The sequence below is a fragment of the Piliocolobus tephrosceles genome, chromosome 7, assembly GCF_002776525.5.
Source record: "Piliocolobus tephrosceles isolate RC106 chromosome 7, ASM277652v3, whole genome shotgun sequence".
NCBI lineage: Eukaryota > Metazoa > Chordata > Mammalia > Primates > Cercopithecidae > Piliocolobus > Piliocolobus tephrosceles.
The window spans coordinates 41,311,333-41,329,365 of NC_045440.1; the positions used below are offsets into that span (position 1 = coordinate 41,311,333).

The 18,033-nt window shown below is 40.2% G+C and overlaps 1 protein-coding gene across 3 annotated transcripts in view; it reads left to right on the top strand.

Moving 5' to 3' along the window:
* Window positions 1–18,033, top strand: part of HOOK3 (hook microtubule tethering protein 3) — a 165,070-nt gene that overhangs the window by 5,824 nt on the left and 141,213 nt on the right. For all 3 annotated transcript variants that reach the window (XM_026453993.2, XM_026453990.2, XM_026453992.2), the window contains exon 2: window positions 3,297–3,382. In XM_026453993.2, the coding sequence (XP_026309778.1) occupies window positions 3,297–3,382 (86 nt within the window). The remainder of the gene's footprint in view (window positions 1–3,296; window positions 3,383–18,033) is intronic.

An 18,033-nucleotide genomic window follows, 5' to 3' on the forward strand; every position in this document is an offset into this window, starting at 1 on the left:
CACACCCTTCTATAAGCTATTTTTCCCCAATCTTTCTTTATATGGAAAAACTGATATTGAGAGAGATGAAATATCCTATCCAAATTTACAGGGCAAAAGTAGGGATTAATATTAGCTCCTTTCATTCAAAGTGGCGTTCACTGAGGGCTTGTTCGTGTCAGGCATTGTGCTGAGGTCAGTGATAAAGAGAAGAATGAGACATGGTCCTCACTGCTGCCCCTATTTTTCCTTGTAAACAAACCTACAAGAAAGAGATTGGTTTTTTTTTGAAAATGGGTCGTAGACTTAGCAACTATAAAATGAAAGCAAGTGCTTATTTCTTTTAAGTGCTTATTTATTTTACTAGTGAGCAGGCAGCTGGAGATAGTATGGAGTAAAGCAGCTGGAGATAGTATGGAGTAAAATTCAAAATCAGTTCCCGCAGATGGTGTTTATTTGTTTCATTTATTCATTTACTAATCATTTGTTGCATCTCTACCAGGTATTAGGTTTGTGCCAGGGTAGCTTGGAAGGATCCTCTTCACCTTTCCAAATAGACACTTAAGTTAAAACTTTCTATGAGGATCTTTAAGATAATTCCCTGGGCCTCTACCACCATAACTGTCTCTACCTGCAAGCCTCTCCTATATTATACATGAAGAAGCTACTAACTGTACTGTTAATAGTTGTTTTATTTATTTATTTATTTATTTATTTATTTATTTATTTATTTATTTTGAGGTGGGGTCTTGCCCTGTTGCCCAGGTTGGAGTGCAATGGGGCGATCTCGGCCCACTGCAAGCTCCGCCTCCCGGGCTCACGCCATTCTCCTGCCTCAGCCTCCTGAGTAGCTGGGACTACAGGCGCCCACCACCGTGCCCGGCTAATTTTTTGTATTTTTAGTAGAGACAGGGTTTCTCTACTAAAGTAGAGACCTCATTTTAGTAGAGACCTCATTTATCAAATCTTTAAAAGACAACTATTGACTGGGCGCAGTGGCTTACGCCTGGAATCCCAGCATTTTGGGAGGCCGAGGCAGGTGGATCATGAGGTCAGGAGATCGAGACCTTCCTGGCCAACATGGTGAAACCCCGTCTCCCGGTCTCTTTCCCTTTACTCCTTCCTTCATACTGCAGCCGGTATGATCTTTTTTTCTTCTTTTTTCTTTTTTTTTTTTTGTGACAGAGCCTCGCTCTGTTGCCCAGGCTGGAATGCAGTGGGTGGCATGAACTTGGCTCACTGCAACCTCCGCCTCCCGAGTTCAAGCGATTCTCCTGTGTCAGCCTCCCGAGTAGCTTGGACTACAAGTGCGTGCCATCACACCTGGTTAATTTTTTGTATTTTTAGTGACGAGACAAGATTTCATTGTGTTAGTCAGGATGGTCTTGATCTCCTGACCTCGTGATCTGCCCGCCTCGGCCTCCGGAAGTGCTGGGATTACAGGCATGAGCCATTGCCCCCAGCCAGATTTTATATCAATACAATGCAAACCTCATGGCTTACTCTCCTGGTTCAAATCCTTTGTTTACTTTATTCATAGGATAAGGTCCTAATGTGGCTTCTAAGGTTTTACATGTTAATTCTTCAGTTTTTTGCCCTGTCTTTCAGTTTTATTTTTCCCCTGTTCTGTCTCTTCCTGCAATTCTTACCCCTACCCAATCTGTACCAAGCTGCTCTTCATACCTAGATTGCATCCCACTCTCACTTCTTATCTTTGTGCTTGCTGTTGACACTTCTATTATACTGTTTCATTTTTCCTAGTTGTAAGTTCTATGAGAGGATGACCTGTGTCTATTCTCAGGGATTGATTTCCTGCTAAATGCTGAGTACACTACTGGGTATAATCATTGTTGGCTCAGCTACATTTTTTTACTTTGAGAGATAATTTATACTGTTAGGGAAAGTACATTTCTTGGCTACATCATGTTGATTAGTACAAAGTTTCAGAATATATTTGAAATCAAAATGAAGTGAGTATCTAACCTAACCATTCTAAGTGTGACTTCTACATCTTTATAAACATATTTGACCTCCGAGTAACAGAAACTGGAACCTTACCAGGCGTAAATAATAAATGAATTCATCTCACATACCAGGAGGCATCAAGATTTTTTAAATTCAGTACAGTTTTTACCTTAAGGACATAGTTCTTTTTTTTTTGGTGTGGGGGCCATGGTGGAGGGGATGTAGTTCTTTCTAGTTCTTCTCTCTGCCTTTCACTGCATTGGCCTAACCTTTTTTTTTTTTTTTTTTTTTTTTTGAGACGGAGTCTCGTTCTGTCGCTCGGGCTGGAGTGCAGTGGCCGGATCTTAGCTCACTGCAAGCTCGCCTTCCGGGTTTCAGCCATTTTCCTGCCTCAGCCTCCAAGTAGCTGGGACTACAGGCGCCCGCCACCTCGCCCGGCTAGTTTTTTGTATTTTTTAGTACAGACGGGGTTTCACCGTGTTAGCCAGGATGGTCTCCATCTCCTGACCTCGTGATCCGCCCGTCTCGGCCTCTCAAAGTGCTGGGATTACAGGCTTGAGCCACCGCGCCCGGCCAATTGGCCTAATTCTTAAGATGATTGCCTTTGTAGTCGTGAGATGACTGCTCACAGTAATGGAGGCAGCATACTTAAATCAACAGGAGATTGGCTTTTCTTTCCCAGAAACATCTCCTTATCTCTCTTTAGTTCAAATTGTCTTTTCCCTGTGTGTCCCTGAGTCAGTCACTGGTAGAGGGGATGAAGCTGCTGTGATTTTTGTAGATTGATGTTGTGTGAATAGAATGGATGCTGGAAAGCCACCCAGTATCCAGCACGATTTCTCTTTTACCGGTGGGGAAAAATTACGGTAATACTTGGCAGGACATTTCCCTTAAAGGCAAAAGTTTCCAATTAGACTTCTTTTTGAAATTTATTCCAATCCCTAATATGAGATAATCACCCAAAAAAAAGCCTAAGAAATTTTCAGCCAGGTGCTGTGGCTTACGCCTGTAATCCCAGCACTTCAGGAGGCCGAGGTGGGCGGATCACCTGAGGTCAGGAGTACAAGACCAGCCTGGCCAACATGGTGAAATTCCGTCCCTACTAAAGATACAGAAAATTAGCAGGGCGTGGTGGCGCGTTCCTGTAATTCCAGCTACTTGGGAGGCTGAGGCAGGCAAATCACTTGAACCTGGGAGGTGGAGGGTGCAGTGAGCCGACATCGGGCCATTGCACTCCAGCCTGGGTGATGGGGCTAAACTATGTCTCAAAGAAAAAAAAAAAAAAAAAAGCCTAAGAAATTTTCTACATAGGTAACCACAGAATCTCTTCCCACCCCCTTTTTTTCCTTCAGATCCAGACATTTAATGTGGATGCACCATGGCAGACCGTGGAAGATTTAACGAATGGGGTTGTGATGGCCCAGGTTCTTCAAAAGATGTAAGAATAAATTGCTTATCTTTATGTATATTCTTATACATGGATATTTATTAGATTGAAAACTTGGATTAAAAAACAAAGTACTTACATGAAACGTGTGTAGAGTAAGAGTTGTAGGTGGCAGCAGCACTAGTTTTGATGGAATGTATTTGTTAGGGGTAGATTGGGTTGCAAGTTTGATAAGGGCTGTAATTGTTTTAGTACTCTAATGGTTTTAGCAGAATTATTTGTTCTTGTATTTTTTGGCATAAACTTGGCAGAAATTTTCTTGTTAGTAGCCAGATTTTGCTGTTAAAGGGGTATCTAAGACGCTTACTCCATTTTTCTTTAGGATTTTGCTGAAATATCATCTCATCAGTGACACCTGCTCTGAGTACCCATATAAAATGGCAATGACAATTCCCTTATACTTCCTATCCCCCTTAAGCTTTTGTGTTCTTCTTTCAAGTTTGTAACACCATCTGATATACCATATATTTGGTTGGTCGTTTATATGCCCCAACATCCCCAAACACATGTACACAGAATGTAAACTCCACATGGAGACAGGGAATTTGTTTTCACTGTTGTATACAAGCAACAGGCAAATGCCTGGTTTTATGTTGAACCATATGAAATTGCTCTTCTTTATAGGTCAAAATGATCAAAATCAGCAGTTCCTCCTAGTTTAATATGCATTGTGGGTGCTTATGTTTGTTGAGTGACTAAAGGAAGGCATATTTGTTTGGGATATATAAAACATACCCAATTCTTCTAGGTACTTTGAAAACATAATAGTTATGAAATTGGTATTATATGACTATCAACTTTTGACCTAGGAATTTTTTAAAATAAAGGATTATGTGTGAATTTAAGAAGTCATTGGGTTTGTTGTAATTTGCCAATACTTTTATACTTTGAAGCCATGAACACTTGTCAGCCTGATTTTAAAAGATTTACATATCACTAGCTGGGTTGCCCCGCATTTCTGTTGAAAATCAGTGTCATTATTAAGTGAAGTATTGGTTTACTTTGCAATTAGCTACATAGAGTTGCCATAGAGCTCAGATGCCAACATTTCAGATTATCTGTCTCTTTGCCTTTAGAACTGGGGACTCATGTTTGAACACTACAGCTTGTTTTTACTTTCTTTTATAACTTAAAGTGCATGGTACATTTTTCCAGATATATAGGCACACAGGTTTTTTAATGAAGCTCAAGAAGGCTCATTGGGGCCGGGCGCGGTGTTTCACACCCGTAATCCCATCACTTTGGGAGGCCGAGGCGGGCGGATCACGAGGTCAGGAGATCGAGCCCATCCTGGCTAACACAGTGAAACCCCGTCTCTACTAAAAATACAAAAAAAAAAAAAAAATTAGCTGGGCATGGTGGCGGGAGCCTATAGTCCCAGCTACTGGGGAGGCTGAGGCAGGAGAATGGCATGAACCCGGGAGGCGGAGCTTGCAGTGATCCGAGATGGCACCATTGCACTCCAGCCTGGGCAACAAAGCAAGACTCTGTCTCAAAAAAAAAAAAAAAAGGCTTGTTGGAAACCTGTCCTGCCCTGGTTTGAGCACTCTGAGAAGAGTAATTTTGTCATTTTCATGGTCCCCTCTGAGTGGTGCCCTAATTTTAGCTTTCCCATTGTCTAGAGAGTTTTACTCTAGAAGTTTTTAATAAAAATTATTTGAGTGTGTGGGCTTAGCTCAGTGAACTTTACAGGTATAGGTCAATACATGATTTTTTTTTTTTTTGCCTAACCTAGTTTGAGTAGGATCTTTATCACTTAGAGAAACCAGAAGGAAGAAAGTACATATATATTGTTTCATCAAAACAAGATTTCAGGAACCAGACAAGGATGTCGACTCTGCCACTTCTGTTCAACAGTCTTTACCAGAGCAATGAGGCAAAGTAAAATAAAATAAAATACAAAAAGTAAAAGATATCTAAACAGGAAAGGAAGACGTGAAATTGTCACTGTTTCCTGCCAATGTGACGTTACATACAAAAAACCACAAAGACTCCAGAAAAAACTGTTAGACCTGGTAAATGAATATAGTAAAGTTGCAGGATACAAAATCAACCTACAAAAATCAGTAGTGTTTCTAAGTACTAACAACAAACTATCTGAAAAAGAAATCAAGAAAACAATCCCTTTTATAGTAGCTACCAAGTAAATACAATACTTAGGAATACATTTAACCAACAGGTGAAAGATCCATACGTTGAAAACTATAAAACATTGATGAAAGAAGTTGAAGTCTCCAATAAAGGAAAGATACTCTGTGTTCATAGATTAGAATTATTGTTAAAATGTCCGTATTACAGCCCTTCATGCTAAAAACTCTCAATAAATTCGGTATTGATGGAACGTATCTCAAAATAATAAGAGCTATTTATGACAAACCCACAGCCAATATCATACTGAATGGGCAAAAACTGGAAAAATTCCCTTTGAAAACTGGCACAAGACAGGGATGCCCTCTCTCACCACTTGTATTCAACATAGTGTTGGAAGTTCTGGCTAGGGCAATCAGGCAAGAGAAAGAAAGAAAGGGTGTTTAGTTAGGAAAAGAAGAAGTCAAATTGTCCCTGTTTGCAGATGACATGATTGTATATTTAGAAAACCCCGTCGTCTCAGCCCAGAATCTCCTTAAGCTGATAAGCAACTTCAGCAAAGTCTCAGGATACAAAATTAATGTGCAAAAATCACAAGCATTCTTATACACCAGTAACAGACAAACAGGGAGCCAAATCATGAATGAACTCCCATTCACAGTAGCTTCAAAGAGAATAAAATACCTAGGAATCCAACTTACAAGGGATGTAAAGGACCTCTTCAAGAACTTCAAACCACTGCTCAGTGAAATAAAAGAGGACACAAACAAATGGAAGAACATAACATGCTCATGGATAGGAAGAATCAATATTGTGAAAATGGCCATGCTGCCCAAGGTAATTTATAGATTCAATGCTATAAATTCCCGTGAAGCGACCAATGACTTTCTTCGCAGAATTGGAAAAAACTGCTTTAAAGTTCATATGGAACCAAAAAAGAGCCTGCATTGCCAAGACAATCCTAAGTCAAAAGAACAAAGCTGGAGGCATCGCGCTACCTGACGTCAAACTATACTACAAGGCTACAGTAACCAAAACAGCACGGTACTGGTACCAAAACAGAGATATAGACCAATGGAACAGAACAGAGCCCTCAGAAATAATACCACACATCTACAGCCATCTGATCTTTGACAAACCTGACAAAAACAAGAAATGGGGAAGGGATTCCCTGTTTAATAAATGGTGCTGGGAAAATTGGCTGGCCATAAGTAGAAAGCTGAAACTAGATCCTTTCCTTACTCCTTATATGAAAATTAATTCAAGATGGATTAGAGACTTAAATGTTAGACCTAATACCATAAAAACCCTAGAAGAAAACCTAGGTAGTACCATTCAGGACATAGGCATGGGCAAGGACTTCATGTCTAAAACACCAAAAGCAAAGCAACAAAAGCCAGAATTGACAAATGGGATCTAATTAAACTAAAGAGCTTCTGCACAGCAAAAGAAACTACCATCAGAGTGAACAGGCAACCTACAGAATGGGAGAAAATTTTTGCAATCGACTCATCTGACAAAGGGCTAATATCCAGAATCTACAAAGAACTCAAACAAATTTACAAGAAAAAAACAACCCCATCAAAAAGTGGGCAAATGATATGAACAGACATTTCTCAAAAGAAGACATTCATACAGCCAACAGACACAAGAAAAAATGCTCATCATCACTAGCCATCAGAGAAATGCAAATCAAAACCACAATGAGATACCATCTCACACCAGTTAGAATGGCGATCATTAAAAAGTCAGGAAACAACAGGTGCTGGAGAGGATGTGGAGAAATAGGAACACTCTTACACTGTTGGTGGAATTGTAAACTAGTTCAACCATTGTGGAAAAAAACAGTATGGCGATTCCTCAAGGATCTAGAACTAGAAATACCATATGACCCAGCCATCCCATTACTGGGTATATATCCAAAGGATTATAAATCATGCTGCTATAAAGACACATGCACACATATGTTTATTGTGGCACTGTTCACAATAGCAAAGACTTGGAATCAACGCAGATGTCCATCAGTGACAGACTGGATTAAGAAAATGTGGCACATATACGCCATGGAATACTATGCAGCCATAAAAAATGATGAGTTTATGTCCTTTGTAGGGACATGGATGAAGCTGGAAACCATCATTCTCAGCAAACTGTCACAAGAAGAGGAAACCAAACACTGCATGTTCTCACTCCTAGGTGGGAATTGTACAATGAGATCACTTGGACACGGGAAGGGGAACATCACACACCGGGGCCTATTGAGGGAGGCGGGAGCGGGGAGGGATGGCATTGGGAGTTATACCTGATGTAAATGATGAGTTGATGGGTGCAGCGCACCAACATGGCACATGTTGTAACAAACCTGTACGTTGTGCACATGTACCCCAGAACTTAAAGTATTAAAAAAAAAAAAAAAAACTGTCCATACTACCCAAAGTGATCTGCAGATTCAATGCATTCCCTATAAAAATTCCAATAACCTTTTTCACAGAAATAAGAAACAAACCTAAAATTCATATGAAATGGTAAAAGACCCCAAATAGCCAAAGCCATCATAAGCAAAAAGAACAAAGCTGGAGAAATCTCACTACCCGATTTTAAACTCTATTGCAAAGCTGTGGTAATTAAAACAACACAGTGCTGGCATAAAAATAGACACATTGACCAGTGGAACAGTATAGAAATTCCAGAAGTGAACCCGTACATCTATAGTCAGTTGATTTTCCACAAAGGTGCCACAAACACCCAATGAGGAAAGGACAAGTCTCTTCTGTAAAGGGTTTTGGGAAAAGTGGATATCCACATGCAGAAGAATAAAGTTAGACCCTTATCTCACCCCACATGCAAAAATCAATTCAGAATGGATTAAAGATTTAAACATGAATTTGAAAAACTAATGGAAGGAAACATAGGGGGAAATTTGAAAAACTAATGGAAGGAAACGGGGGAAAGCTTCTTGATACTGGTCTGGGAGATGATTTTTTGAATTTGACCCCAAAACAGGTAACAACAGCAAAAACAGACAGATGGGATTACATCAAACTAAACACTTTTGCATGATAAAGGAAACAAGCAACAGAGTGAAGAGGCAAACTACAGATTGGAGAAAATATTTGCAAGCCATACCTCTAATAAGAGGTTTCTATCCAGTCTGTGTAAGGAACTTAAGCAACTGAATATCAAGAGAACAGATAACTGAATTTAAAAAGCATGAAGGACCTGAATAAACATCTTCAAAAGAAGATATACAGCTGGTTAACAGGCATATGAAAAAATGCTCATCACTGATCACCAGGGAAATATAAATTAAAACCACAGTGAGGTGTCACCTCACACCTATCAGAATGGCTATTATCAAAAAGGTGAAAGATAAGTGTTGGTGAGGATGTGGAGCAGAGGGAACCCTTATGCACTGTTGTTGGAAATGTAAATGTAAATTAGTACAGCCATTATGGAAAACTGTACAAAAAGCTAAAAATAGAATTACCATATGATCCAGCAATCCTACTTTTGTGTATATAGCCAAAGGATTTGAAACTGGTATGTTGAAGAGATACCTGCACTTCCACATTTCTTGCAGTATTATTCAAGGTACCCAATTTATGGAAGCAACACAAGTGCCTATTAGCTAATGGATGGATAAAAAAGAGGTGGTATATATGTACACAATGAAATACTGTTCAGCCTTTATTCATCGATTGATCGAGACAGGGTCTCACTCTGTCACCCAGACTGGAGTGAAGTAGATTGACCAGGGCTCACTGCAACCTCAAACTCCCAGGATCAGATGATCCTCCCACCGTAGCCTTCCTAGTAGCTTCTGGGAGCACAGGCATGCACACACAGCCTTTTTTTTTTTTTTTGTAGAGATGGGGTCTCACTGTGTGGCCCAGGCTGGTCTTGAACTCCTGGGCTCAAGCAATCCTCCTGCCTTGGCCTGTCAAAGTGCTGAGATTAAAGGCATAAGCCAATGTGCCCATGCTCCCAAAGAAGGAAATTCTGTCATTTTCAACAACATGGACAAACCTGAAGGACATTGTGCTAAGTGAACTAAGCCAGGCACAGAAAGACAAATACTGTCTTACTTATGTGGAATCTAAAACAATTGAACTCAAAGAAGCAGAGAATAGAATGGTGTTTACCAGAGGCAGGGGGCCGAGGGGAATGGGGAGATGATAGTCAGAGGGCACAGAGTTTCCGTTAGGAGGAATACATTTTTTTGAGATTTATTGCAAAGCATGGTGACCATAGTTAATAATAATGTGTATTTCGTAATTCTGAGGGAGCAGATTTCAGATGTTCTCACCATAAAATAAAAATTTGAGGCAATGGATATTAATTAGCTTGATTTAATGCGGCCACATTGTATACGTATATCATATCAGTTTGTACCCATAAATATAGTTTGTCAATGTAAATTTTGAAACTTATTTTTCATGAAGTGAAATAAACAAGATATACATTGTGTTCCGCAAAGTGGTCTTTTCATTTACCAAAGTCTTATAGGCATATTTCTTATCAATACTTAGTTTTCAATCTTTCTTTCTTCCTAGAATGCTTTCCTTTTTTTTTTCCTTTTGTTGAGATATGGCACACACAGAAAAGCATTCTACAAAGAGTGATAATTTTGCATGTATGTTTTGCATATCTCCTATAACCTCCACTCAGATTGAGATACAGAACATTTCCAGCTCCTCCCTACTTAATACCTCTATGCCAAAGATAGCCATGATTCTGACTTCCCTGCCATTAATTAGTTTTGCCTGTTCTTGAATGTCTTGTAAGTAGAATCATATTGTATGTCTTAAATTCAACATGTCTGTGAGATTTATCCATATTGTTACACAGTATCTATTTTAAATAGTTGTATGATATATACAGCCTCAGCAACATTGATTCTTTCTTTGTCAATTTGATATTTATTGAATGGCTACTTTGTGTCCAGCATCCCTGATAAAACTACCAGCCACATAGACATGGTGTCCACCCTCAGGAGGTTCTTAAGTGGGGAAAACATTTTAATTAACTATGAGAACAAAACTGCTGTTGTAACAAGTGGTACAGAGAAGGGTACAATGTTATAAAAGTTTACACAAGGTATATTTTTAGCTTAGTTTAGGAGGTCATGAACATTTTACCTGAGAATGTAAAGGTAATTTAAATCTAAAAGTCACTGATACCTTCATGGAGGGAAGAGCTTACTCAAAGACCCTGCAGGATGGTGGAATATGGTAAGCACTGCTATGGAAAGGAAAGGTGCGAGTGTTTACTGCACAGAGGGTGAGCGTTGTGCAGATCAGAATGAAAAGGTAAATGGAGCCAGACCATGCAGAGCCGTGTCTTTTTTCTAAGGGCTATAAGAGGCCGGGCGCTGTGGCTCATGCCTATAATCCCAGCACTTTGGGAGGCCAAGGTGGGTGGATCACCTAAGGTCAGGAAATCAAGACCAGCCTGACCAACATGGTGAACCTCCATCTCTACAAAAGTAAAAAAATTAGCTGGGCATGGTGGCGCGCGCCTGTAATCCTAGCTACTAGGGAGGCTGAGGCAGGAGAATAGCTTAAACCGGGGAAGTGGAGGTTGCAGTGAGCCGAGATTGTGCCATTGCACTCTAGCCTGGGCAACAGAGCAAAACTCCGTCTCAAAAAAAAAAAAAAAAAGGACATAATCTAAGGGCTATAAGAAGGGGGGGGGGGCGGGGGGGGGGGGGGGGGGGGATTAACAAATTGCATTTACATTTTGAAAAATATTCTGGCTGCAGGTGTAAAATTAATTGGAAGCGGCCAGGGTGATGAGGGATAATTAGTTAGGAAGAAATTTGTAGTACTTCAGAAGGGAGATAGTGGTACCGTAGACTAGGAGGTGCCGAAGAATATGAAGACAAGTGGGTGGACTCAAAATGGTATATAAAATCAGCATATTTTGATGGTTGGTATGGAGGGAGTTGACTTTTAGGTTTTTAACTTAAGCAAATACACTGAAGAGGGTATAAACCACTAATACTGGAAAACTGAAAGAAGATCTGTGAAAGGAAGCTGGATGTGTCATGAGTGTAGCTTGGGGGACATCAAATCTGAATGGTATTGAAAAATCAAGAGGAAATGTGAAGTTGACAGTCTAGAGTTCAGAACGGGAGTCCGAACTGGAGTTTTCTCTTTGGCTATCTCTTAATTGAAGCTGTAAGTGTGGATTAAATCCCTTTAGGGGAGAATATTGGGCAAGAAGGAAAAAATGTGTACCCTGAGCCTTGAACTTTGGCCTTTAATTGTTGGGTAGAGGAGCAACTGGCAGAGCGGCCAGAGGGGTAGGAGGAAAGCCAGGTGAGTGGGGGTGCCAAAAAGAGGATTTTACTGGAAACATCAGTCCTTTTCATTTTGTCTGAGCTGACAAGTGAGACATCATTTTGTAGTTTTAGGAGAAATTTGAAATGTGAATGGATCTAAGTATGCTTTTTGTTAGTGTAAGTTTTTATATCTGGTCTTTTAAGTTGTTTTGTTTGTTTTATCTGCTTTACAGCTTTCAGAATTTTATTGCTCTTGACATCTCTCTCATTCTTTTTGTCTATGTAGGTTCATGTCCCCTACTTAGGTTTTTAAAAATTGATAGATTTTTTAAGAGCTGTTTTACCTTCAGAGCAAAATTGAGTGGAAAAGAGTTCAGTATGGGATGGTGAAAAGGTTCTGGTGGTGGGTGGTGGTGATGGTTGTGCAACAGTGTGAATGTATTTGATACCACTGAACTGTGCACTTAAAAATGGTTAAAATGGTAAATTTTATGTTGTGTATATTTTACAATTTTTAAAAAGTTTTTAAAACATGAGCAAGAAAATACAGTGAGTTCCTATATCCCCCTTGCCCGCCACACACTGCCTTCCCCCACCACAGTGGTATATTTGTTACAATAGATAAACCAACACTGGCACATCAATACTGCTCAAAGGCCATCGTGAACATTAGTGTTCACTCTTGGTGTTGTACATCCTATGGGTTTTGACAAATGTGTTTTATATATCTACCGTTGTAGTATACCACAGAATAGTTTCTCTGCCATAAATATCCTCTGTATTCCGCCTATTTATCCCTCTCCCCAAACCTGGGAAGCCCTAATCTTTTTATCTGCTGTCTGCATAGTTTTGCCTTTTCTGGACTATCATATAGTTGGAACCGTACACCATGTAACCTTTTCAGATTGACTTCTTTAACTTACAGTATGCATTTTAGGTTCCTCCGTGTGTTTTTGTGACTTGATGGCTCATTTCTTTTTAGAGCTTCCCACTTTTTTTTTTTTAGCGTTATTGAGATGAAAGTGACATATAATGAACGCACATTTTTAAAAGTATACAATTTGATAAATTTTGACCTGTGTATATGTCTGTGAAGCTATCCCGACAATCAAGGCAATGAGTGCATCCATCACTTCTAAAAGTGTCCTCATGTCCCATTGTAACCCCTTCTTTCCTGCTACTCTCTTTCCCATCCCCAAGCAAACACTGCTCTGCTTTCTGTCATTATAGATTAATTTGCATTTTCTAAATTTTATATAAATGGACTTAGTGTGTTTTGAGGGAAGAAATGTGACTTCTTTAATGTAGTATAATTTTGTGATTCATTCATGTTGTTATCTGTATTAATAGTTCGTACATTTCCCATTGTATGGATATGCCACGATTTACGTATCCATTCATCTATTGATGAACGTGTGGGTTATTTCCAGTGGCGCTATTACAAATAAAGGTGCTGTGAACATTAGTGTACAATTTTTTGTATGAACATATGCTTCAATTTCCCTTGGATGTATTCTGTTCCACCTAGGAGAGGAGTGGCTAGATGATATGGTAGGTCTATGCTTAATATTCAAGAAACTGCCAAACTGTTTCCAAAGCCAGTGTGACATTTACGTTTACATCAACAGTATATGAGGATTCCTATTGCTCCACAGTCTCACCAGCACTTGCTAAGGTCAGTCTTTTCATTTGAGCCATTCTAGTGGCTATCTAGTGGTTTTAATTTTCATTTCAATAATGATTAATGATGTTTCCTTTGCCAGTCATTTAAAAAAAAAAGAATTTAAATTCATTGTTGATGCTGTAGAACTTGTAGTTAGTTCTTGGTGAACCTACACAGTACATATGCCAGAAATACAGTGAATGCTTTGCCCTGATTCAACTTTGGTTCCCTTTACCTTGATCTGAAAGAAATTTGGTTCTCTCTTAACAGCACTACTTTGTCAGACTTCTCAAGTGATGGCTGTTGTTTCCCACAGGCTTCATATACCAGGAAACTCGTGGTAGTGCTTCTCCATACTGCTTCTAGCCACACCTTCATTTTTCCTAAAGCCCTATAATTTTGAATCTTGTGACAACATTCTCTGCCCTTCATTTTTACTATAATTCTCCCTCATTTCCCAACAATTTGGATGGATATAGTACTCTTGTCTAAACTCTTAGTGATTTAAATATGCACCTAGATGATTTTTCATATTGTTGCCTCTCAGTTTCTTGAGCTGTTCTCCATTAATCTTGTCTTCCACCCAACTTCATCTTCACCTACTCATTCCCATGATTATGCCCTATACCCTATAATTATGAATAACATGTAATCCCTCGACGATCGCAGTTTTCTATTTACCTCTAATCACTACTTCCTGTCATTCCCTGTCACTTGCTGTGTACCAAGATGCCAAGAATTCTTCAGCTCTCTAGCACTGATGGGACTTCAACATGGCCCTTCACCTGCATGCTGTTCTGTCTCTTTACTCTTAGTCAGTTGAGATTCCATGGCCAGTCGTATTCACTCCTTATACACGTTTTTAGTTCCTTGGCTCTTCTCGTATTTCTTTGTATTTGTTTGACGGTACCACAACTCTGGTTAAATCTTTCAAAATCATCTCTTTACCAGTTCTTCCCTCTTTCCTGCTTCATCAGTTGTCCCTCCTCTACTGGATCATATCCTTAAGCATAGAAGCAAACTGTTATTTCTTTTATCTTTAAAAATATTTCTCCACCGGGCGCTGTGGCTCATGCTTGTAATCCCAGCACTTTGGGACGTGGAGATGGGCGGATCACTTGAGGTCAGGAGTTCAAGTTCAGCCTGGCCAACATGGGAACCTGAAATCCTATCACTTGAGTTTCAGTATGGCATTCCAGAGATGTATAGAAATTACTTATAAAACTTGAAAGAGGCCAGGAACTAGATGCCGACTTTAGATACCAGGAAAGTTTGATTTCTTCTAATTTTCCCCAGATAAGAAGTTTTGCCTCCTGGTGGCCTGTAGTCACTGGGTGGGCTTTGCTCCCTTCTAAATTCCTCAGATGAGGAGTTTTTGTCTCCAGGGTCTGTCCAGTGGTCACCAGGTGATTTTCGCTTTCCTTAGTCTCTACAAAAGTATAATTAGCTGGGCATGGTGGTGCATGCTTGTAGTCCTAACCTGCCATGCCTGGGAGGCTGAGGCAGGAGGATCACTGAGTCTAGAAGTCGGATTGTGCTACTGCACTCCAGGCTGGGCAACAGAGCTGGACTCTGTCTCAAAACAAAACAAGGCCCAAAAAACCTACACTTGTCAGGGCTACTGTGATGTATATATTGCCTTTTTTTTTTTTTTTTTTTTTTTTTTTACTGACCGCGTTTTGCTCTTGTCACCCAGGCCGGAGAGCAATGGCACCATTTCGGCTCACTGCAACCTCCACTTCCCGGGTTCAAGTGATTCTCCTGCCTTAGCCTCCCAGTTAGCTGGGATTACAGGTGCCTGCCACCATGCCCAGCTAATTTTTGTATTTTTAGTAGAGTTTCACCGTGTTTTAGGGGTTTCACCATGTTGGCCAGGCTGGTCTTGAACTCCTGACCTCAAGTGATTCGCTCACCTTGGCCCAATGTAATTTTCTTAATGAAAGCAAATAAGATGGGATCCAAAACAAATGTATTTGGTTTCATTTCTTAACAGGGCATCTTTACTAGCAAATTTTAGTGTTTTTTACAGATATGTTGATTCTTAGGCATGACTATTTCCTAATAACCTTTTAATGACCTAAAATAATCTTAGTACTCTGCCATTAAATGTGTGTTAGAGTTGACTATAATAAAATTTCACATCCATAATGACAACAAAAATTTGGCAATTTACACTAAGGCCCTAAGTCAAAATAAACAATACAGGTACATAAGGAATAGATTCCAACAGACAACTTAGTGTACTATAAAAAATACCCATTTATGAGACATTCCAGCAGGGTCCACAGCTTGACTTTCATCCTATTTTCTTTTCCCCCTTCTCGAACTTTGAAAACAAAAACCAGTGGCACTTGGAGGCACAACTTGGCACTTCTGACCTTACTCTTTCAATCAAGCATGTGGTTGTGTTATAATAAAAAATATATTTGGTCTCTATCCCTTATTTCCTGGCACTGATCTCCTAAACTCTTGGAATTTCCTGAGTGGAGTGTCTTTTGTAATTCATAAGGAGCTCCTTTAAACCATACCAGAGTTTATGCTAAAGAGGGGATTCACTGTCGGCCCCTTTATTGCTTCAGGATGGGGGCTTGTCACAGAGGAACCAACCTTATTAGAGGTTGGAACATTCAGCCCCAAAGGGAAAGGGAGGAGGTACTGGAGACTGAGCTCAATCACATGACCAATGACTTCAGTCATACCTATGTAATGAGATCCCAAATAAAAACTATTAACAACAGAGTTTGGCGAGCTCCCAGGGTGATGATCACCTCAATGCGCTGGGTGGGAGGCATGCCCAGAGAGGGCAAGGAAGCTCTGCACTGCCCCCAGTTTTGTTTTTTGCCATATGCTTCTTTTCCATTGGCTGTTACCGAGCTGTATCCTTTATAATAAAACTGATTGTAATTATAGTGCTTTCTGGAGTGCTGTGAGTCATTCTAACAAATTATCCAACTTAAGGGCCCTGCTCTTAAAGCCCCTGCTGGTCATGGGAACCCTTGAATCTGTGGTTGGCTGGGTAGAAGTACAGGTGCACTGAGGACTATTTCCAACTAGTTGTCTTTTGGAACTGGGACCTTAACTTTAATTTGTGGGGTCTATACTGTCAACCCAAAATGAAGAGGATGAAGCACAAAATATGATTTAAAGAGTTCACCTGAGCCAAAGCAAAGACAGCTGCCGAAAACACTTAGACCCCAGCAACCTTGGATATGAGCTCCATTTGGCCTTTGTTATATGCAGGTTTGTATTTAAAGGTTTCAGAAAAGGGGGGGTGGGGAGACAGAGAGTAGGTTGATACAATGTTGTAAGGAATTCTCACTGATTTACAGGTGTGGATTATACTGTCCGGTGCAGCTTTATTAGGTTAATGTACAGCTACTTGTGGCAACAGCAAGCACTTTCAAGAGATGAACACACAGTGCAAAGTGGGAGTAGGATGTGACTGCTGACCCATCTTAATGTCTCTCTGCGTCTTATAATTTAAAAGGACTCATTCCTCAGATAAAAGTTCTTTTCTCAATACTTATTCTGGGTAGTTCCTGTCAGAATTGAAGGATTATGCCCTTAACTTGTGAGGTCTGAGCTAACTCAGGTAATTAGGATCAGAATCCAATGGTACTACAGGGCACCTAATTGGTGTCAGAGAAAATGCTGACAGAAAACAAGAGTGGTAAACCCTTCCTGGAAACAAAAAGCCAAAAAAAGATAAATTAGCTTTCTTTTAATTTTACAGTTAAATTGTATAATTCCATATTCATTTATTCAACAAATATTTTCCGGACACCTACAATAGAGCAGGATAAGAGGAGGTGGCAATATTAAAAAGGGTGGGCAGGGCAGGCTCCACTGAAAAACTGACCAATGTTGGGGGCGCTGGAAGGTGGTGAGGAGAGTGGGAAGGGAACACCTAATAGAGAGGCAGAGGATCGGCCACACCAAAGCATTTAGGCATGAGATATTTGGTGGGCCTGGGATGAGCCAGGGAGCCGCTGCGGGAAAGAATGCTGGGCGAATGAGGCCAGAGTGGTGACAAGTGGCCCACATCACTTATGATCTCATGTACTACTGTAAGTACTTTGGTTCTTAGCCTGAGTGAAATGGGACACTAATGTAGGGTTCTCAGGAGAATATCTGATTTTTTACTAAAGAACCACTTCAGTATCCTGGAAGTCAAATTTTAAATGTGTTACAAGGAGGTAAACATGATAAGTGTTATCAAATGATGCTGACAGGTTGGGAGAAGAACTGAGAATAGACCATTAAAGTTAGCAATGTATGGCTGGGCATGGTGGCTCATGCCTGTAATCCCAGCACTTTGAGAAGCCGAGATGGGCGGATCTCCCGAGGTCAGGAGTTCGAGACCAGCCTGGCCAACATGGTGAAACCTTGTCTCTACTAAAAATACAAAAATTAGCCCAGCCTGGTGGTGGATGCCTGTAGTCCCAGCTACTAGAGAGGCTGAGGTGGGAGGATCACTTAAACCCCCAAGGCAGAGGTTGCAGTGAGCCAAGATCGTACCATTGCATTCCAGCCTGGGCAACAAAGCGAGACATTCTCTCTCTCTCAAAAAAAAAAAAAAAAAAAAAAAAAAAAAAAAAAAAAAAAAAA